General features: G+C 38.3%; 1 protein-coding gene across 2 annotated transcripts in view; it reads right to left on the bottom strand.

Moving 5' to 3' along the window:
* LOC120419504 (vertebrate ancient opsin-like) overlaps positions 1–24,209 on the bottom strand; it is a 55,742-nt gene that overhangs the window by 28,368 nt on the left and 3,165 nt on the right. For both annotated transcript variants that reach the window (XM_039582206.2, XM_039582211.2), the window contains exon 2: positions 18,636–18,795. In XM_039582206.2, the coding sequence (XP_039438140.1) occupies positions 18,636–18,795 (160 nt within the window). The remainder of the gene's footprint in view (positions 1–18,635; positions 18,796–24,209) is intronic.

The following is a 24,209-nucleotide window of genomic DNA, read 5'->3' as shown; positions in this document are numbered from 1 at the left end:
AAGTTGACTTCAAGTGCACTTTATCAAAAATTCTGTAAAGTTCTTTTCGATTGAAAATAAGATTTTGCTTAAAAACTGAATGAACAATATATATTCGAGTAAAATTCGAGCAAAAAACTTTTCTATTACTCTAAAGTTGCGGATTTTTGTCCCCTAAAACATAGGGACCATCCATAAACCACGTGGACATTTTTAAGAAATCTCTGACTCCCCTTTCTAAAGTGATCAAATAAAAAAGGAAATACTTAATTTTAAATACGAACAATTATTTAAAATTTTAACTTACATTATTTTTGGGCTAAACATGTTTTTGTTCATGATTTTATAATGTGTGTCATAATTTTAAACATAAACAATGTATTTTCCATAAAAATCGATTAATTTACCCTTCAATTTATCGATTATTACCACGTTTTCAATGAGATTCCGCTTAAAAATTATAAATAAATTGATTAAAAACCGTCAAATTCACCGATAGACAAGGAGATATTTTCAGGAAATGTAGTTGAAGGTGTGTACTTTCAGGTGCATTGTTCGGTTTTGCGCCATAATGCGTCATTTTGAAAACATAGCAACTTGAAAATAGGCTCAAAATCACTTAAAAATGGTTATAACTCCTCAATAAAGGCTCAAAACATTTTGCTGTCTTCGGCAAAGATGTGTAATTTTATGTCATAAACAACTCATCAGAACATAGTAGGCCGCTAAAATGTTATCACCAAAAAAGTACTTTTTTGGACTATTTTTGCAAAAATGGCCTATGTCTCGAGTAGATTGAGAGCTACAAATTTGGCGCCTTCGACAAACTTTCATGAAATTTTCTCCTCTACAACTTTGCCGAAGCCACCATAGCCCTGCAACGTCATCCAACAAAGTTAGTTTTTGGTTGACACCCTGGAAGGTCATCACCCTGTATGTCAATAACTTCAAAAGATAGCCCTTATCAAGTACAATAACTCTTCCGAAGACACCATTTGGCTAGGACGTCAAATAAAGGAGTTATCAATTTATTCCACTTAATTTTGCCGTTCCGAACACTGTGCAATCTGATTTGAATTTCTGAATAGTCCTCATCAATACCTAGAATTTTGCCGAAGACACCAAATTGATCAGATTCCTTCAAACGTATCAGATTTTCGAACATTGACGAACCATTTTTGTATGGATAGCTGCCAAAATTGTATGGAGCCTTGTATGTGTGAGCCAACGACGAAAAATAGCTTCCTTAGTCATGAGAAGGCCCCCAAAAAGTTTGAATCAATTCAAAAATATAAATAAAATCCATTACCGATTTTGGTGGAGAATTACTCAGTACCGTCATCAGACACGAAAGCTTAAAACATGATAAAAAGTCTAATAAAAATGTGTAGTTCTTTTCCCGACACCGAAATTATTTCTTGGGCACGATACTGTCCATTCTCAATTTCCTAAAAATGACATGCTACGATTTTTTTCGGCCTAAAACGTAACGCCTTTTTACGTTTCCGATTTGCAAGCTCATTTTGATTTGGGTCGAAATTCAATCAATCATTCCACCGTCCATTGCTTTACTGATTTGATTTATTCCTGAATTGGGATTGAAAAGGCTATATTCAAAAATATATTGATTTTTAAAAAAGGCCAGTACTAACAAAAATATTGAAGTACTGCAATTATTTCACAGTAAATTAAATCCCCAACCTGTGGCAGTTACGTGGCATTGTTTTCCTCAATTTGTCCACCAATAAATGTGGTGAATAAATTTGCTGATTGCATTTGCTTGACAGAGAGCTCCCTTCCTCCAGATACAAAGCGACTTTCCCGTTAATTCGATTGAAAGATTTCTTCGAAATTAAATTTGCATGGAATTCGGTCCCTCCCCGCCCACAGCCACCCACTTTTATCGAGCGCGCGCTCCTTCTTGGCATCGATTCAAAATCAGTCAGCTTTTCCACAAGAGCTTACGGGCGTCTGGGCTTTGGATTTGTTGGCCGAAAAGCTGCAGAAAAACTGACAAGTTGTCAAGTGTTACAAGCTCACAAGCCTCTTGGGATTAGACCGACCGATTGGATTGGGAAAGGGCGGCTGGAAGAAAACTCGAAACCCGGGGAGCGCCTAAAGGTAGGTTAAATATTTGACATTGAGATGGAAAACGGCTCAATTTCAGCGATTCGCCTCAAAAAAGTCAACGCAACCGGCGTTGCCGGCTAATCTGTAACTTACACAATCGAGTTTTGCTCCGAGCTTTTGAAAAGAGGATTTTTCTTCAAGTTTACCGCAAATATGCTCAACAAGTTGCTGGTGGCAAAAAAAGAAGAAGTTTGTATAAAACGCGTAATGACCCCTACAACGACGGACTTTTTGAGCCGCCATTACACGGTGCGTGTAGCCCCTGCATGGTAGGCCAACAGTACGGCATGCCAAATTTAATTGATTCGGAGAAATTGTTTGTGTTTTGGATTGGTGCTTGCGGCTGCAGAGGGCAAACATGGCAGTGATGGTGAAGTCGGTTTTGAAATTTCAATTTAAAAAAATCGCACATAATTTCCAATATAATTTTAAATTAAAAGCTGATAGTGACAAACCAGTACGTGGAAAACACTAAAAATCAAAATTATAAAAAAACTTAAATAAATCTTACTTAAGATAGTTGGCGCCTGCTCACATTAATGCAGTTTATTATTTAAAAATGACCATGACCAATTTTCATCAAAATATCTGAGATCCAGCTTGAAAAAAGTGTTAATAACTGCTGAACTAAACAATATGATTTATAGATATTGACTTATTAGACTCCAAAACGGATCGAATGAGATCAAAACGGTCAACATTGGTTCAGCCAGTGCTGAGATAATCGTGTGCAATTAGTTGATCAACTTCCCACCACACACAAAGACATTTGCTCAGAATTTGATTCTGAGTCGATTTGTATACGTGTAGGTGGGTCTAGGAGGTCTAATTAAGAAGTTCACTTTCCAAGTGATTTTAAAGCCTTTCCTCAGTGAGGAAAGCAAAAACCAGCGAAGTAAAGTTTTTTGTACAACTCAATTTGCTCTCAATGGTGTTCTGAACAAAAGATAAACAAATAAATTTGAAAAGCTTGGCAGTAAAGGGTTAACTTTCAATTTATAGCAATTCTCTAGCATTTCCATTTTTTCTCGCGACTTTTAATTTTAGTGAAATAATATGTTTCAAGTCCCTTTGAAATGTTAGTCTGGAATTTAAAATAAATAAAAATCCATGAGGGGAAAAGTTGGATCAACAGTAGGATGTAACAAAAATGACATTTTGGTGGGCATTCAAGGGTTTGTTCCGGTGGGCATACTAAGCTCAAATCCAAAATATGAGCTTGATTGGACGTAATAGGAGCTGGCGCTTTGCATTTGAATTTTAAATGGGGTTTAACCCGTAAAATTCAATTCAATTTTCAATTTTTCGAAAAAATGCCAAACTTTGAAGGTCTGTATCGAGCTCCAGGGTGCTCCAAATTTCAATGTTATATATACAAAAAGATGCGTAAGGATCTGGCCTACACGCCAATGATGTTGAAAATAAACGCTTCAGTGGGCAAAATGCCTCAAAAGGGATATTTTTGCAAAATCTTTTTTTACGGGTTAAATCCCATTTAAAATTCAAATGCAAAGCGCCAGCTCCTGTTACGTCCAATCAAGCTCATATTTTGGATTTGAGCTTAGTATGCCCACCGGAACAAACCCTTGAATGCCCTCCAAAATGTCATTTTTGTTACACTCTAATCAACAGTTTCCATGATGTCGTCGTTTGATGTGTTAAAAACATGTCAGCTATTTGCAATAATAGTTTATGCAAAAATTTGCTAAAAGAAGATTTGTTCGGCACGAGTCGTACAATTATCCAACAAGGTTCACCGGATTGGAAATAAATCAAGTTTTGCCATGAGTTCAATGTAACATTTTTTTTTGAAATTCGGAAAAACAGCCTTTTAAAAAAAGTCTTGTGTGTTAAGTCAAATCACCGTTCAAATTAAAACATTATTGAAAAGTATTTCTTTTCGATGTAAGTGCTGGAAAGATCAGCTTTTCAACACCCTTTTCAGTGCTGAAAAGTGGAACTATTCAGGCCTTGTATCGAAAACTACACAGTAAAAAAAATCGTGGAATTATTACATCTTTTATGTCAGCAAGAAGGTGTAATTTTACATCTGGAAATGTGTAATTTTATCACTTTTCTGGTATAATGCCACTTTTTCAGTCTAAATTTAGGTAAGAATACATCATTAAAGAAGTTATATTCAACCTTCCAGAATAACACCTTCCAAATTTACACATTTTTTTACTGTGTATTACATATCATTTCTGTTATTTTTGGTAAAGTAAAGTAGGCTGTTTCGTAGTTCGAGAATGACAGTCATGAAAAGAAAAAAAAATCACGAAGCTGTTTTGTAAAAACAATTATTAAAGATATACACGAGGATAGATTATTTTATTTTCGAAAAATTTAAAAATCGTAAAATTAATCAAAATTTCAAAAAAAATACTTTTCGATTGCAATTTAATTGTTTCCTCCAAATATTATTTCCAAAAAACAGTCCAAGTGTTTATTAGAACATGTCAAAAATTATCTTTTTTTATTGAAAAATATAAACTTGACCGAGATAAAAACACCCGGCGCGTAGCTAAAAAGTTGGCTATTTTGGTCCACTAAAACATATACAACCATGAGAAAGTACATTGAAAAGTCGATTTGTGAAAACGTATCAAATTTTTCATTTTGATTTTTTTTATGCAAAAGCTAGGATTTTTTTTGAAGATTTATTTTATTTTTTAAATTAATTATTTCAAATCTAATTAAATTAAATCATAATAAATTTAATTTTACTCACATTCTTTTATATTTTGAAATACTTTCTGGTAGAATATTTATAATCTCGTTTTATGCACTTTTGTGATTTTAATCAACCATAATTGCGTTATAGACAATATCTTCAGAAAAACTGAAATATATTATTTAAAATTTGGACCGGTTATTTTTCAGAATAAAGCTTACGCTAAATGTTTATGTCATTGCCATAATGACTTAAAAAAGTTTCCGGTATCCGGTATCGAATACCTAAAAATTATTTAAAGAAATTATAAAATTAAAATCAAATCAAATCAAAAAAAGTTAGGGGGGAAAAAATATGTTTCCGAAAAACTTCATAATTTTAATGGAAAATTAAATCTAATCAATTGAAAACTACTCTAAATGCATTTTCCTGCTTTTATAATCATATTGAGCATGTTTGGGCTCGTTTGAAAATATTTCGATTTTTTTTGGTGATATTCCTATATACAGGTCTCTTCACTGAACTGGTGTAAAATGCATTTTCAAACACTTTCTTCAACCAAATGGCCAGTAATTTAAATTTTCGTATTTTTTTATTTTCTTGCCCCTCCCTCTCCCCTCTTCGGCAACGGCCTTAAGTGATTCGATTAAATCAAAGAAAAACCCATTTTTTGATAATGTTACAATAGCTTATCAAATCAGACAATTATTTTTACTTTATGTACATTAGGGTGGGTACGTTTTTTCAAAAAGTTCTCGGATCAAGTTTTAGTATGGTTCCCCTTGTAGGGCATGCCCATAGGGACTTTCATGCCAAATATCAGCTCATTTGGTTGTAAACTGGCTGCGTGCATCATGGTTAAAGTTTACATGGGAATTACTATGGGAAATTGGAACTTTTTGTTCAAACGCTCCTACAGGTCTGGGAAAATCACGCGCCAACTTCTGGTATGGTCAGGCCTATGGGGAATGGTCTGGAGAACACTTTTCCCGAAGAGAGCATATGGATTCGTTGTCCCTAGACCTGGCACATCGGCAAACAATCCGATGTCTCCGGAATCAACGGTTTTCCCTTAAAAAGCATCAAATTTTCCTTAGCATGCTATGAAAGCTTGATGAACACCGCGACGCCATATGTCAGACAGCTACCACGTGGGTGAGAAACGGCTGGAATATTTAATTGCAAACCTTCTTTTAACTAGAAAATGATCATTTCGAGTAATCCTGATATTATTTAGTCGAATTCAGAATCTTTGCATAGCAAATTTGTATTTTTTTGCAAATATTTTAACCACGTGGTAGCTGCCTGACGTATGGCGTCAACAAAAATATCCACAATCAACCATCTAGACCGTCATCAATTTAGTATGCAAACACGGTCCCCAATTCGAGAGTTTAGTACTTTTTCCAGAAAATCGATTTTTAAAGTTAGGTGGTAAATATTTTCTGTACTATGAATGATGGAGTCAAACTTATTGAAGAAATCGATTCGTATACTATAGCTTAACAAACGCTCCATGTTTTAACTAATTTGGTTACACCAGTTAAAATATACAGTGAATAATGTAAGCAAAAATCAGAAAAGCACGTGTATCAACATAAATTTGAAAAAAAAAATCAGCGTTTTCAAACAATTTGTATGACGTGTCACAAGACAGCACGATCATTTTTATGAGAAATTGGTGTATGAGCAATTCTCTACGAAATCGATCTTATTTTTAAAATTTTAATTTTTGTATTTTTTAATCCGGCTGAAACTTTTTTGGTGCCTTCGGTATGCCGGTTCGGTATTTTGCATCATTAGTTTGTCCATATAATTTTCCATACAAATTCTACAGCTGTCCATACAAAAATGATTTATGAAAATTAAAAAATTTGTATCTTTTGCAGGGATTTTTTGATCGATTTGGTGTCTTCGGCAAAGTTGTAGGTATGGATAAGGACTACACTGGAAAAAATGATACGCGGTAAAAAAAATTGGTGATTTTTTATTTAACTTTTTGTCAAATCTAGTAAAAAAACAATATTTTTATTATTTTTTTTTATTTGTTTTAGAGGACATCAAATGCCAACTTTTCAGAAATTTCCTGGTTGTGCAAAAAATCTTTGACCGAGTTATGATTTTTTGAATCAATGCTGATTTAAAAAAAACGAAACATTGGTCGCAAAAAATTTTCAACTTCATTTTTCGATGTAAAACCTAACTTGCAATCAAAAAGTATTTTAGTGAAGTTTTGATAAAGTGCACCGTTTTCGAGTTAAATCCATTTTCAGGTGACTTTTTTGAAAAAAGTCGCAGTTTTTCATTTTTTTTAAACTAGTTGACATGTATATATTTTTGAAAAGCTGAGAAAATTCTCTATATTTTGCATTTTGAACTTAGTTGATACGACCCTTAGTTGCTGAGATATTGCCATGCAATGGTCTAAAAACAGGAAAATTGATGTTTTCTAAGTCTCACCCAAACAACCCACCATTTTCTAATGTCGATATCTCAGCAACTAATGGTCCGATTTTCAATGTTAAAATATGAAACATTCGTGAAATTTTCCGATCTTTTCGAAAACAATATCTTCAGAATTTTTAAACCAAGAATTACATTTTAAAAGGGCGTAATATTGAATGTTTGGCCCTTTTGAAATGCTAGTCTTGGTTTAAAAATTTTGAAAATATTTTTTTCGAAAAGATCGGAAAATTTTACGAATGTTTCATATTTTAACATTGAAAATCGGACCATTAGTTGCTGAGATATTTTCCTTTCCAATTTTCCTGTTTTTAAACCTTTGCATGGCAATATCGCAGCAACTAAAGATCGTATCAACAAAGTCCGAAGAAGCAAAATATAGAGAATTTTCTAAGCTTTTCAAAAATATTTTTTTCAAAAGTGAGCAAACATGCGCACTAATTTACAAAAAGGAAAAACTGCGACTATTTTCAAAAAAAAGTCACCTTAAAATGGATTTGACTTGAAAACGTGGCACATTATCAAAATTTCACTGAAGTACTCTTTGATTTTAAATTTGATTTTACATCGAAAAATGAAGTTGAAAAATTTTTGCGATCAATTTTTCGATTTTTTGAAATAATCAGTATTGATTTAAAAATTCATAACTCGGTCAAAGATTTTTTGCACAACCTGGAAATTTCTGAAAAGTTTGGCATTTGATGTCCTCTAAAACATATCAAAAAACAAAAAAAAAATAAAAATAGTGTTTTTTTGCAAATCAAGTTTTAGTGACAAAAAGTTAAATAAAAAATCACCAAAATTTTTTTTGCCGTGTATCATTTTTTTTTCAGTGTGGTCCGTATCCATACCTACAACTTTGCCGAAGACACCAAATCGATCAAAAAATCCCTTCAAAAGATACAGATTTTTGAATTTTCATACATCGTTTTTGTATGGACAGCTGCCAAATTCGTATGGAATATTATATGGACAAACTGATGATGCAAAATGGCTTCTTTGGGCATACTGAAGGCACCAAAAAAGTTTCACCCGGATAAAAAAATACAAAAATTAAAAAATTTAAGAAAAAGACCGATTTCGTAGAGAACTCCTCAATAAATGAAATCAAACTAATTGACTGATAGCTTGAAGCTTCGGCAGGATTTTTGGTGTTCAGGAGGTCATTTTGAGCAACTTTTGTTCTACGAAAAACTTTACTTCTCTTGTTTTATGTTTTTCTTGTTTTATTTTTTGTTTTTTAATTTGCATTTATCTTGCTTAGTTTATGCTTGTTTTTGGTATTATTTGGCATACTCTTACAACTATTATATTTACATTTTGTCTATCTAATTTTTTCACGTTACTAAGTCACTTTTCCAATTTTTTGCTTGTTTTCCACATTTTCTGCCATCATTATTTAAATTGTAATAAAATGCGTAGAGGCAAAGTCAGGGGCACTACACAGCTAAAAAAGTAGTAATCCAGTTGCGTGTAAAAGGCCTGAATGTAAAATAAATATTGCATTTTTTATGCAATTTTATGTGATTTTACACACTGAAATATGTAGCTCATCAGTATGGGAAACCTACTTGACCGAAATGTCAAGCTCATATATGCGCTTATCCTTACATTTTTTCATCTGTCTGATGGCCGAGTGGGCTAAGGCGCCAGTCATTACTGTTGGGGCTGAGTTTGAATCCCGTCGGTTTCAACTTTTTTTTGCGTTGAAAAAAAATGTACGTGCAGTGTGTAATATTAAGTGTTTATTTTGACATAGGTGATGTGCATGCTTTTGCATGCGATTTTACCATCGGATTTTTTGCTGTGTACAAAAATTACTGCATACTTATTTTTACTGAAAATATTGGAAATGCTAGTAAAAAAGCCAAAGCCAAAGCCAAAGTTGACCCCTGAAAAAGGACATTTTTAAAAACATTGGCAAAGTCACATAAAACAAGTTAAACTTTCGACCCTGAATTTTTTTTAAATTTTAAGAGTTCTTCATTGCAATGCCTTTTAAAGATCAAAAATTGGTTGAAAAATTGATTTTTGGCGATTTTTTTAGATCGAAGGCCGTCTAAAGGCGGGATTAGGTTGTAGAGGGTCAAAAAACGTCATCATTGACTTATTTCCGCCAAAAATGTTCGTTGTCATCAAGATAGCACACAACAGACGATTTATTAAAACTGTACCGAAGCCGGTCCTTGTCAATTATTATGCGTTGATATTGTGGGTGGGCCGGGGGAGCCAATGCCACCCACCCTCTGGGTTCTTGGAAATCGACCCAAGCGCTGTCCAAATAGATTGCGCATTTTCACTCAAGGTTGTTAACGATAAAATTATCGAGGTTCGATAACGCTAACGATAGTTCTATCGTTATCGTCGGGATGATAATTCTATCGGCGATAATTTTATCTACGATGATGGACGATAACTTATATTTAATATATTTCTAAAATTGACAAAAACCAATTAAATTATGTTGAATTTTCTAGCTTCCTCTTAGTGAATATTTGTTTGATAATATGGCAAGTTTCAAAGTAAAACGAACTTAATCCACCTATGTGGTTGGAGCCTTCCTCACTCATTACCAACAATGACTGTACATAAATTTCATCTATTTTTTAGATCCGGAATAAAAAAGTTCATAAATGTCACTTAAGTGACCATATCTCGAGACAGGGTTGCCAGATCTTCAATGTTTTGGACTTGTTGGAAAGGTCTTTTGATAACCTTACCAACAATGGGTCGGATGGTGGATCCGTACACAGTTTACATACATTTAAGTGAGATCCGGCTGCCAAAAAGTACATCAATATCACTTAAGTGGCCATATCTCGAACCAGGGTTGCCAGATCTTCAATGTTTTGGACTCGTTGGAAAGTTCTTTTGATAACCTAACCAATGATGTGTCGGATGATGGACCCGGACATAGTTTACATACATTTAAGTGAGATCTGAATATATGTGAAAACACATTTTTATACATAACTTTTGAACTACTTATTGAAACTTCAATCTGTATAAAACTCGATCTATGGGACCCTAAACCAAGTCGAATGCAACAGGTTCGGGTCAAATTGGTTCAGCCAGTGCCGAGAAACATGAGCTAGTTTGTTGGTCACATACATACATACACACACACACACACATACACACCCGTGAACCGTGGGGAAAGGTGAGGGTCCCTGCGGAGCTTAGCTGCCAGCTACCGGGCGGGTTGCAGTAGGCGGATAGCTGTCGGCGATTGCATACATTCATTGCATCGCCCCCGGACCAGCAGCGGGAGGATGTCTAGGACGTGGCGGAATTCAACAAGGGCTCTGTTTAATTTCTTCGAAAAAACCACATGGGTCCGTAAACACCTCTGTCAAGCGATCGAACGCCGCTATAAGTGTTTTAGCCCAAAACCTCACCAAACCCCGAATCCAAGATGTGACGCGACCCGTGTCGAGGGATGCATGGCTGGGGGGGTTCAACAAATTCCCAGTCGATAACGGAGCCTGTGGGGCACAGGGGCGCACCCCACACGTAATTTGCCCTTACTGCGTCACGGCAGGGCACTGGCGCAGCGGACCGTATTTCCCTAGCGACTCGTGGGATTCAAAATGAAGACAAGTGAAACAAACCAACAAAAGGGTCCCGATGCGCCCCAAGCATCGGAAAACACGGAGGTAGAGGAGGACGCAAACGTCGAAATGGCAGGAGGCGAGTCAAACGGCGGCGACACAGCAAGCGGAGGAGCGAGCGCGTTCCGTGGAAGCGGGAAGGTGATGAGATCCCCAGTGTTGAACCAGGCGGCTGCTTCGAGTCAGCAGATAGGAGTTATTGGAGGGGAAACTCCCAAGTCTTCCGTATTGAACTTCGCCGGCGGTACCCCTCAGGATGGAGTCCTGCTCGGAAGGACCGCGTTGCAGGAGGTCAGGAGGAGGGTCAACGAACTCTTTGATTTCATCAAAGACAAAAACAACGTCCACACCAGAATCAAGCAGATGGTGAATGGAGTCAAGGCAGCCATGATTGCCGCAGAGCGCGAAAACAGTTCGCTTGTGGTGACGAGAACTTCACTGAAGCTGAGAGCTGAAAAAGCCGAAAAAGCGCTGGAGGCTAAACTGGAGGAGGAAGCGCTACGGGAGAAAGCACCTAAAACGCCGCCCGGCCCAAGCACAAAAAGGGACAGGGAAACGCCTGGAGAGGAGGAGGATGCAAAGAAGCAGAAGCAGGGGAATGGAGACAGTCCGGACCCAGCGAAGGAGCCAGAACCAGACCCAGGGAAGGAGGAGGAATGGGAGAAGGTCAAGAAAAAGAAGCGGAAGAAAAAAGGGAAGCAGAACGAGGACACCCAAAAACCCAAGTTTCGCAGGGAGCGTAACAAAGGCGAGGCTTTGGTGGTCGAGGTGAAGGAAGGTGTTTCGTACGCAGACCTCCTCCGGAAAGTACGAACAGATCCGGAACTCAAGGAGCTTGGCGAGAAAGTGGTTAAAACCAGGCGCACCCAGACCGGCGCGATGCTTTTTGAGCTGAAGAATGATCCCGCGGTCAAGAGCTCAGCTTTTAAGTCCCTCGTCGAGAAAGCCGTAGGCTACGAGTCGAAGGTAAGGGCGCTATCGCCGGAGACAACGATCGAGTGCAGGAACCTGGACGAGATCACGACGGAGGAAGAGCTAGAAGATGCGCTGATCGTTCTTCTGGATGACCGTACGACACCGATGGCAATCCGGTTGAGGAAAGCCTACGGCGGCACGCAAATTGCGTCGATCCGACTATCGACGCCTTCGGCGTCTAAGCTGCTGGAAACCGGCAAGGTCAAAGTAGGGTGGTCGGTATGCCCACTGAGGCCTGTTCCTCGAGTGACCCAGCAGATGACGAGGTGTTTCCGCTGTATGGGCTTCGGCCACCAGGCGAGAAATTGCGACGGTCCCGATCGATCCAGCAGTTGCAGAAGGTGTGGTAGAGAAGGCCACATGGCAAGAGACTGCAAAAATAAGCCGAAGTGCATGCTCTGTAAAGAAGGAGATGGCAATAGTCACACGACGGGTGGCTTTAATTGCCCGGTATATCAGAAGCTGGCCTCGGGCAAAAAGTAATGGAGGTGTCCCAGGTGAACCTCAATCACTGCGACACTGCACAGCAACTGCTGTGGCAGTCGACCGCGGAGACGGGTTGCGACGTGGCAATTATTGCAGAACCGTACCGAGTTCCCCACGACAATGGAAACTGGGTAGCGGATACAGCAAGAATGGCGGCGATACACGTAATGGGGCGGTACCCCATACAGGAAGTGGTCTCGAGAGCATTTGAAGGGTTCGTGATCGCCAAAGTAAGCGGAACCTTCTTCTGTAGCTGCTATGCTCCCCCAAGATGGACCTTGGAGCAGTTTCAGCAGATGCTGGATAGTCTGACCGACGAACTGATCGGACGAAGCCCGATTGTCATCGGAGGTGACTTCAACGCGTGGGCAGTCGAGTGGGGTAGCAGATGCACCAATGCTAGGGGGCATAGCCTAATGGAAGCTCTGGCAAAGCTGGACGTTAGGCTGGCGAATCGCGGAACCAGCAGTACCTTCCGCAAAGACGGTCGTGAGTCCATTATCGACGTTACGTTCTGTAGCCCGCGGCTGGCGGCCGACATGAACTGGAGGGTAAGTGAAGACTATACCCATAGCGATCACCAAGCGATCCAGTACAGCATCGGGAGACGAGCCCCTGTACCAGAAAGGAGCAGCCGGTCCTACGGGAGGAAATGGAAGCTGCAGTACTTCGACGAGGGCCTCTTCGTGGAAGCGCTCCATTGGTGTGAAGGTCCCCAAAACTTGAGTGCCGACGTGCTAACAGCACAACTAGTGACAGCATGCGACACAACCATGCCGCGGAGACTGGAGCCAAGGAACTGTCGTCGTCCAGCCTACTGGTGGAATGAAGAACTCGGTACCCTTCGGGCAAGTTGCCTTAGCGCCAGAAGAAGAGTCCAGAGAGCAAGATCCGAAGCAACTAGAGAGGAGTGCAGAGAGGAGTACCGGTCTGCAAAAGCCGCGCTCAAGAAAGCGATCAAATGCAGCAAGACAAACTGCTTCAAGGAGTTATGCCAAGACGCTGATGCAAACCCTTGGGGGAGCGCATATCGTGTCGCGATGGCGAAGATCAGAGGCCCATCGATGGTGGCTGAAACGTGTCCCGACAAGCTGAAGGTCATTGTGGAAGGGCTCTTCCCAAGACATGACCCAACGACATGGCCTCCTACACCGTACAACGACGAAGGGGGTAGCAACGCCGAAGGTCATCTGATCACCAACGAAGAACTTGTGGCAGTAGCGAAGAGATTGAAGGTGAAGAAAGCTCCCGGCCCGGATGGAATCCCGAATTTTGCCCTGAAATCGGCGGTTCAAGCATTCCCGGACAGGTTTCGAACAGTCCTGCAGAAATGCCTGGACGAAGGACACTTCCCCGACCCGTGGAAGGTTCAAAAGCTCGTGTTGCTGCCAAAGCCAGGCAAACCACCGGGGGACCCATCATCCTATAGGCCTATATGTTTGCTGGACACCCTCGGAAAGCTTCTGGAACGGATCATCCTTAACCGGCTGACCAAGTACACGGAGAGCGAGCATGGCTTAGCAGCGAGGCAGTTCGGCTTCCGTAAAGGGAGATCCACGGTGGACGCCATCCGGAAAGTGGTCGAGAAAGCCGACGAAGCGCGGAAGAAAAAACGCAGAGGGGACCGTTGCTGCGCAATAGTCACGATTGACGTCAAGAACGCGTTCAACAGTGCGAGCTGGGCGGCCATAGCAGCAGCGCTGCACAAAATGAAGGTGCCTGACTATTTGTGCATGATCTTGAAGAGCTACTTCGAGAACCGCGTGCTGGTCTACGACACTGCCGATGGACAAAAAACCGTTGTTGTTACCGCGGGAGTTCCGCAGGGATCCATTCTGGGTTCAGCACTGTGGAACGGAATGTATGACGGAGTGTTGACACTGGGGCTACCCAACGGCGTAAAGATTGTTGGCTTTGCAGACGACATAGTGCTGACGGTAACCGGCGAAAATGTCGAGGAGGTCGAAGTACTGGCTATGGAGGCAATCGCCATGATCGAGAACTGGATGCTCGAGATGAAGCTGCGGATCGCTCACCACAAGACGGAGATGATACTGGTTAGTAACCACAAAAAGGTGCAGCAGGCCCAGATACACGTTGGGGAACACGTAGTGCACTCGAAGAGAGCGCTCAAGTACCTCGGTGTGATGGTGGATGACCGGCTGAACTTCAACAGCCACGTCGATTACGCCTGCGAGAAGGCGGCTAAGGCGATCATGGCACTGTCGAGGATTATGCCGAACAACGCTGGACCCAGGAGCAGTAGGCGCCGCCTCTTGGCAAGTGTCGCGACGTCCATACTTAGGTACGGCGGACCGGTATGGTGGACGGCGCTGGGGACGAAGCGAAATCGGGCGCTGCTCGACAGAACGCAGAGACTGATGGCCATGCGGGTTGCAAGCGCGTACAGGACCATCTCATCGGAAGCAGTTGGTGTCATAGCCGGAATGATCCCCATCGGAATCACACTAGAAGAGGACACCGTGTGCTACACCCGAAGAGGCACGAGAGGTATCCGGGAAGCCGCGAGAGCCGAATCGCTGACAAGGTGGCAACGCGAGTGGGACACTACGGAGAAAGGCAGATGGACGCATCGGCTGATCCCGTCTGTATCCGCGTGGGTGAACAGAAGGCACGGAGAGGTCACCTTCCACCTCACACAGTTCCTGTCGGGCCATGGCTGCTTCAGGAAGTACCTGCACAGGTTCGGACATGCAGAGTCTCCGCTCTGTCCGGACTGCGTCGATTGCGAGGAAACACCGGAGCACGTGGTGTTCGGCTGCCCTCGTTTCGAGGCAGCGCGAAGCGAAATGCTGGCCATTATCGGAGCAGACACCAGCCCGGATAATGTGGTGCGAAGAATGTGCAGCGACATCGCCAAGTGGAATGCGGTCGTCGGAGCGGTAACGCAGATCACTTCGGCTCTCCAGCGGAGATGGAGAGACGATCAGAGGAGGAACGACTAGGAGCCTAGTCGAAAAACCACGAGTGTGGCTGTGAAGGAGAGCACGTTATGATGGCCGGCTCTACCAAATCGGTACACGTCTCGATGGTCACAGGAGTCGAGAACCCACGAGTGTGGCTGTGAAGGAGAGCACGTTATGACGGTTGGCTCTACCAAATCGGTACACGTCTCGATGGTCCAAGGAGAGGGCTGCATATGACTAGCCGATCAAAAGCAACGCGATTCTTGGGCGCGGTTAAACCCTCGCATGGACTCATATGTATGTGGAACAGGAAATGGTTCTAGTACCCGGCATGGATCCTGTAAGTAGACTAGTGCAGAAAATGCAACGCCTCCCCCCGAAGTTATACCGAAAGGTGGTCCCGGGGGGAAAAGGGCACGGCGTTCAAGGACTGGTTTAGTGGGTCGGGAAATCTTTTTTTGATTTCCCAACCCCACACTACCTGAGAAATGAATTCTCAGGTGTCTGGTAGCAGATTCCGACCTTGTAAAAAAAAAAAAAAAAAAAAAAAAAAAACACACACATACACACATACACACACACATACACACACACATACACACACACACATACACACAGACATTTGTTCAGTTTTTGATTCTGAGTCGATATGTATACATGAAGGTAGGTCTACGACGTTTTTATACAAAGTTCATTTTTAGAGCAGGATTATAGCCTTACCTCAGTGAGAAAGGCAAAAATACTAAAAAAAATCACAGAATACCGTTATTTTTTTTAAAGTACAAACATTTTTGTAATTTGCAATACCCGTTTTGAAATTTTGCATGCATTTTCACTGTTTTTGAATGAAATACTAAAATTTCCACAAAATACCGTATTTTCTCGAAAATACTCAAAATTTTATAATTCGCAATATGGGTATCAAACAATTCAGAATTTTGCATGCATTTTAACTGTTTTAGAGTTTGTTTTAATAAAATACTCAAAGTTTCACAAAATACCGTATTTTTCGAAAATATTTAAATTTATAGAACTCGCAATATGGTAATCAAACGATTCGAAATTTTAAATGGATTTTAACTGTTTTAGAGTTTGTTTTAATGAAATACAAAAATTTTCACAAAATACCGTATTTTCTCGAAAATACTCAAATTTTAGAATTCGCAGCATGAGTATCAAGCGATACAAAATTTTGCAAGTATTTGAACTGTTTTAGAGTTTTTGAATGAAAAAGCATGTAAAATTTTGCTTCGTTTGATACTCATATTGCGAATTCTAAAATTTGAGTATTTTCGAGAAAATACGGTATTTTGTGAAAATTTGTGTATTTCATTAAAACAAACTCTAAAACAGTTAAAATCCATTTAAAATTTCGAATCGTTTGATTACCATATTGCGAGTTCTATAAATTTAAATATTTTCGAAAAATACGGTATTTTGTGAAACTTTGAGTATTTTATTAAAAAAACTCAAAAACAGTGAAAATGTATGCAAAATTTCAAATCGTTTGATACCCATATTGAAAATTACAAAAAATTTAGTACTTTCAAAAGAAATACGGTATTTTGTGATTTTTTTTAGTATTTTTAATTTGAAACTTGCCATTTTATCAAACAAATATTAACAAAGAGGAAGCTTGAAAATTCAACATAATTTGGTTGGTTTTAGTCAATTTTAGAAATATATTGTCGTCCATTATCGTCGATAAAATTATCGCCGATAGAATTATCGGAATAACGATAACGATAGATTATCGTTATCGTCCCGACGATAACGATAACCATTATCGTTATCGTTAGACGATAATATTATCGACGATAATTCTATCGATTAACAACCTTGATTTTCACGACTCGCTCTGGAATTGGCAGTGACAATGTTTCCATTGTTGGAGGACAAGCGACCGCTAAGAGGATTTTTTCGGTAGTTACACAACCGGAAGTAAGGATTCTTCCTTTTGTTGTGGGGTTGAACTGGTTAATGAGGTTTTAATTCATCAATTGGATCCTTTGAGAAATGGATGACAGCTCGTTTCTGAGATTTTAAAGAATTGGAAAAACATATTTAAAGTTAAGACGACATTTTGAAACAACTTCAAGCCAATCCAGATGAAATTCACGGTCATGTTACAGTCACAGCCGGTGTTCTTCTGCTGTCGCTCAAGCAAACATTCCAATTTCCGGAAGACACCTCAACGAATCGATCCTAGGAGATTCCGGGAAAAAAAAGAAAGAATGAAATCGAAGTAGCAGTTTGCGCGTAAGGACAAGGTCAGATGGGCAATCTCTGTTTGAGTTTGACCCAGAGACTGCCTTCCGGGAAGCGTGTGTCCCCTTGATGGGTTCCCGATCTCGTCGTCACGTATTGTTAGACTATGCTCAGTTAATTTCGCCAACTTGAACAATGCCACCCACCACTTTTTTTGTTTTTTGCCCTTCTTTCCCCAGTGGGAGGAACCTATACGAGAAATTTCTGTGATTTATTGATTTCCTGGAAACTTTGCCGGCGTTTTTTTTTTCTGAAAGTCATCTCCCGTTATCGTTATCTGGGAAATGAGCCGAAAACTGAACGAAATTCTATACCAACGAGAAGAAAAGTTCGACGGTACGAAATTAGTCAAGAATAAATTGATTTCATTTCGGAGAACCAAAGCTGCTTACGTTTGGTTGTGTGTTTTTTTGTTGCTAATTTAATTCGTGTTTAATTTTGTGGACTCTCCCCGTGGAGCAAACTTAGCAATGCTATATTTTCATTTTAAATATTTACGTTGCAAATAAAAGGTTACATGTCCTTCTTTTATGAAAACAACCCCTTGCGAAAAGTCGTGACTTGTCAGCCATCTCGGGCTGGGGTTTTATGGCACATTATGTGGTCGTTTAAGTGGCATATTTCACGTGGTTCTTGGAAACCAGCAACGAGAATTTTATTGCGGTGTGTTATTTGTTTCCACAGGGGGGTAGTCACCCTAAAGGTGTAATACTTATTTGGGACTTAATAAACCTCGAAGAAATTTGAACTTTCGAAAGAACCGACTTTTCCAAAATCTTAATTAAGATTTTAAAATTATAAACTCTACAAGTATTCAATATTTAAAAGCCCAATAATAGGATATCTACCTTAATACAAGATTAATTTCGGCAGGAATAAAATATTACAGTTCTGGGAATTGGTTGTGGTTGCCTGTTTGTTGCAGAAGTGAGGGTAAACAGCAACCTCGCCACGTCCATGAGAAAATGTTATTCGAAATACTCACAATTACGCGATGGAAAATAAACACCACTCTTTACTCTGACAACGACGACTGTTTACCCTGAATTTGAAATGTAGCTCCTTTCTTCCTCGCAGTTGTCACCAATCAAACTAAAAAAAACATCAAAACATTCAACTCACCCAGCAGGGACATGAAGAAGCCGTACGCGACGCACAGCTTCCGGCCAAACAGCCACCGGTGCGAGATGGCCGACGACAGCGTGAACGGATTGCCGACGATCGAGACGGAAAAGTCCGAGCACACCAGGTTCAGCAGGATGATGTTCATCGGGGTCCAAAGCTGGTTGGGGAAAGGGGAGAAATATTTGCTGGGTGTTAATCACGTCGGGCGTATTGTATGCTATGCTGCATAATATTCACGATGGTATGGACGATATAGAGTCCAATTAAGGCTGCATATTGGGTCATATTCACCCAGATATTGGCCAGAAAACATATGTGCATAAATAACACAGTCCAACAAGATTTTGTCTCTGAGACGAGAATATGTGTTCCTAGTAGATTTTTGCCTGCTGAATCCGAATCCGGGTCCAGAATTGCTCCAAATGGTCCCAATTTTGAGATACACTCGTTTGAAATGTTAGTTTAGGCCAAAATTAGCTGCTTTGTTGACTATTTTACAAAAGAACTATTGAATAAACAACTAAACCAATACATGTATCTTAAAGTTCACGTTTTCCCCTTTCTGAAACACCCCTGGTTTTTAAAATTTGATTGTTTCTACGCATATTTATAGCCATTTTAAAATTATATTTTCAGTTGGTTCTCATTCAAGTTTTTCCAACTTGCATGCAAGTCAAATTCTAATTTTAAAAGGGCTATGAATATGCGTAGAAACAATCAAATTATAAAAACCAGGGGTGTTTCAGAAAGCGGAAAAAGTGAACTTTAAGATACATTTATTGGTTTAATTGTTTATTCAATAGTTTTTTTTGTAAAATTGTCGACAAAGTAGCTAATTTTGGCCTAAACTAACATTTCAAACGAGTGTATCTCAAAATTGGGACCATTTGGAGCAATTCTGGACCCGGATTCGGATTCAGCAGGCAAAAATCTACTAGGAACACATATTCTCGTCTCAGAGACAAGAAATATTTGATTTTTTGTTGAACTGTGTAATATTCACTTAGTATGCCTAGGCTGCATACCATATGGACTCCTATATTGACTGCATATATGAGGTGCGATATAAGAAGTGATTTGCATTTTGGGAAATTGAGATGAATGTTTGCCAAGCTTATACAAAATTGTAACATTTTTGACGAGAATAAAAACGAAACGATGCAATCATTTGAGCTTTCAAAGATCATGACACATATATTTAAAAATAACTGTGGGTACGTCGGTGCGGAGTCGAATAGTTTTCAAAGCGACTTCGACTCCGATTTGCTAATTTGAAAACTTACCTAAATCTAGTTTTCTTCAAAAATGTAGCTTCAAAATACTCACTCTTCTATTGAAATTGAATTGGTATTTATCATTGAAAAACAATTATAATTTTCTAAAAATTCCAAATGAAATGTCTGGAAATGGAAGCACATCTGTTTCTCCACATGTGTTTAATAAAAAAAATGGAATCATGTTTCGAAATCTGCAATTTAGCTAACTGTTGAGACTTAGTTATCATAAACAGCATAACCTATAACTATGCTTTATAAGACAATAAATATTATCGAGATTATTCGATAAACCAATGATGCAAAATGACTTTTTTGTCAAAGAGAAGCCCCTTAAAAAGTCTTTATCTTAAAAAATACAAACAAATAATGTCATAAAATCGGTCGATTTAATGAAAAAAATTTCAACTTTTTTACATGATCGTGTAAAAAACAAGCAATATCGTTTCTTCACTACAGAATGGTAAAACATCATTAAAAAACTTCTCAGAACTTCTAAAAAGCCATCAAGATATCTCTAAAACAGCTTGATTCAGAATCAAATTTTGAGCAAATGTTTTTTTTGTCATTGTCTCGAAACTGGCATTCGATAAGTCTTGAGGCACCATAAGTCCTGGATGGCAATTCGAATTCCAATTTTAAATTCCCAACATCCAGAACCTCATGTACATTTTATACTTAAAAATAAATAAAAATGTCAATTTTAACCACCGAAAAAATATAAATAAAAAAATAAACAATTGTTAAACTAATAAAAATAACCCTGAAGGTTTGACAGCAGTCAGTGCCGATTGGGTCAGTTGGGGTTTTAGTGTAATAATTTTACGCTGGTGATATTTGGGTTTAGTGACATTTCACGTTCAAAAGTTGCAATTTTTACGGGGACCATAATTCCAAAACACCACATGAGCAATTCTCTACCAAAACCGGAAATGGATTTTATTTGTATTTTTTTATTTGGTTCAAACTTTGTGGGGGCCTTCCCTATGACCAAAGAAATACAAGTCTCCATACAATTTTGGCTGCTGTCCATACAAAAATGGTACGTAAAAATTCAAACAGCTGTAACTTTTGAGTGAATTTTCTGATCAATTTGGCGTCTTCAGCAAAGTTGTAGGTATTGTTGAGGACTATTGAGAAAAAATAGGTACAAGGGAAAAAAATTGCAGATTTTTCATCAACTTTTTTTTTCACAAAAACTCAATTTCTCAAAATACGTATTTTTTGATTTTCGAGATTTTTTGATATGTTTTAGGGGACAAAAAACCGCAACTTTTGAGCCATAGAGAAACATGGTTAGAAAAACTGCCACCGAGTTATGATTTTTTGAAAAAAATCGAAATTTCATGCAAAAACAAATTGGAAGTCATTTTTTAATGTAAAATTGAATTTCCAATCGAAAAGAACTTTACAGATTTTTTGATAAAGGGCTCCGTTTGCAAGATATATCCACCGAAAGTTTGATTTTAGCGAAATATTTGCAGTTTTTCAATTTTTAAAAATAGTGACCATGAGCGACCATTTCTTTTTTATTTTGAAAAGTTCAAAAAATTTGCTATAAATTGTCTAAGAGACATTGAAAATTGGACCTCTGGTTGCTGAGATACTTAAAGAAATAGAAACAGGAAAATTGAAGTTTTCTAAGTCTCACCCAAATAGCCCACCATTTTCTAATGTCGATATCTCAGCAACTTAAGATCCGATTTTCAATGTTAAAACATAAAACATTCTTGAAATTTTTCGATCTTTTCGAAAAAAATATTTTGAACAATTTTAAATCAAGACTAACATTTAAAATCGGCGTAATATTCAATGTTTGGCCCTTTTTAAATGTTAGTCTTGATTTATAATTGTTCAAAATATTTTTTTCGAAAAGATCGGAAAATTTCACGAATGTTTCATGTTTTATCATTGAAAATCGAATCTTAAGTTGCTGAGATATCGACATTAGAAAATGGTGGGTTGTTTGGGTGAGACTTAGAAAACTTCAATTTTCGTGTTTCTTTTTCTCAAAGCGACTGTATCTCAGCAACCCGATGTCCAATCTTCAATGTCTATTAGACAATTTTATAGCAAATTTGCTGAACTCTTCAAAAAACAGATTTTTAGAAATGGTCACTATTTTTAAACATCGAAAAACTGCAAATATTTCGCTAAAATCAAACTTACGGTGGATATATCTTGAAAACGGAGCCCTTTATAGAAAAATCTGTACAATTCTTTTCAACTGGAAATTCAATTTAACATTAAAAAATTACGTCCAATTTGTTTTTGCATGGATCACTATTTTTTTTCAAAAATTTATAACTCGGTGGCAGATTTTTTGACCATGTTTCTCTATGGCTCAAAAGTTACGGTTTTTTGTCCCCTAAAACATATCAAAAAATCTCGAAAATCCAAAAATACGTATTTCTGGATATTGAGCTTTTGTGAAAAAAAAGTTTATTAGAAAATGTGCAATTTTTTTATTCCGTGTACTTATTTTTTCTCAATAGTCCTCAACAATAACTACAACTTTGCCGAAGACACCAAATTGATCAGAAAATTCAATCAAAAGTTACAGCTGTTTGAATATTTACGTACCATTTTTGTATGGACAGCTGCCTAAATTGTATGGAGAGTTGTATGGGTGAATCAATGACACAAAATAGCTTATTTGGTCATAGGAAAGGCCCCCACAAAGTTTGAGCCAAATCAAAAAATACAAAAATTAAAAATGGTCGAAATCGGCCGATTTCGTAGAGAGTTGCTTACATTTAAAATAACCTAGAAAATCTAATATGTAGCAAATATCTAGAGTAACTTTTCACAACAACCTATGAGTCATGAGTGAAATTGCAAAATCTGTCATTTTTGAGACCACCCTAGTAGCACAGTGTAGGTCCCCCGTAATAGCCAAACTAAAAAATACAGGTCTAATTAATTTGGCCAAGGGATCCCCCGAATTTGTTTAGTCCGATCGGGGATTTATTTTTCGGTTTTTCAAAAGGAATTGCTGTCTGTATACTGGTTGCTTTCTCCTACCACAGTCCCTGTATTACCGACTCAAATAAAATGATCCAGAGGTGCTTGACAGACATATGAAGCAAAATCCATCATTATCTCGAAATGCATATTCTTTAAAGGACTGAAAATCGGATGTAACATCTTAAAAGGTCTGTATCTTGAAAACTACATAAGAGCAATTTTCTGAGATTTCGGTCATGCGATTTTTTGTATTTTTTTATCCGGCTGAAACTTTTTTGGTGCCCAAAGAAGCCATTTTGCATCATTAGATTGTCCATATTATTTTCCATACAAATTTGGCAGCTGTCCATACAACAATGATTTATGAAAATTCGAAAATCTGTATCTTAGGAAGAATTTTTTTGAGCGATTTGGTATCTTCGGCAAAGTTGTAGGTATGGTTAAGGACTACACTGAAAAAATATGATACATGGTAATTTTTTTTTGGTGATTTTTGATTTCACTTTTAGTCACTAAAACTTGATTTGCAGAAAAACACAATTTTCATTTTTTTTTATAAGCTGATAAGTTTTAGGGGACTACAAATGCCAACTTTTCAGAAATTCTGGCATGGGCAAAAATCTTTGACCGAGTTATGAACTTTTAAATCAACACTGATTTTTTCAAAAAATCAAAATATTGGTCGCATAAATTTTTGAACTTCATTTTTCAATGTAACATCAAATTTGCAATGAAAAAGTACTGAAGTGAAATTTTGAGAAAGTGCACCGTTTTCAAGTTATAGCAATTTTGAAGGTAACTTTTTGAAATTAGTAGCAGTTATTTATTTTTTTTAATTAGTGCCCATGTTTGCCAAAAAATTCCTTGAAAAGTTACAGATTTTCGAATATTTACATATCATTTTTGTAGGAACAGCTGCCAAAATTGTATGGAGATTTTTTTTTGTCGTCACTTGATCATCTCGGAACTGGCTTAATTGATTTTGTCCTGAACACTGTCATTCGGTCATTATTGAGGTCCCATAAGTCTCTATGAAGATTATTTAGTTTGGTTAAGTCCGTAAATAGTTTACCTTAGAAAAACAATTGAAGTGAATGCAAAAAAGGCAATCGATTTTTAACCCACCGGTAGTCACGTACGTGTACTTTGTACACACATTGTAACGACACTTTTAAGAAATGCCAAAAACACGTATCCCGAAGGGTAAAAGTAACAATAGATGCCAGCACTAGTAGTCGAGGCACAAAACCCGAAAACAGCGATACAAGAAGCAAATGAAACCGAATATGCCTGTTGATTTTCTCGAATCTCAAAGGGATCAGATATATCC

This window comes from Culex pipiens, chromosome 3 (genome assembly GCF_016801865.2).
Source record: "Culex pipiens pallens isolate TS chromosome 3, TS_CPP_V2, whole genome shotgun sequence".
Taxonomy (NCBI): Eukaryota; Metazoa; Arthropoda; class Insecta; order Diptera; family Culicidae; genus Culex; species Culex pipiens.
Note: the sequence above shows the minus strand (reverse complement) of the source record. Positions and strands in the feature narration are given on the sequence as shown.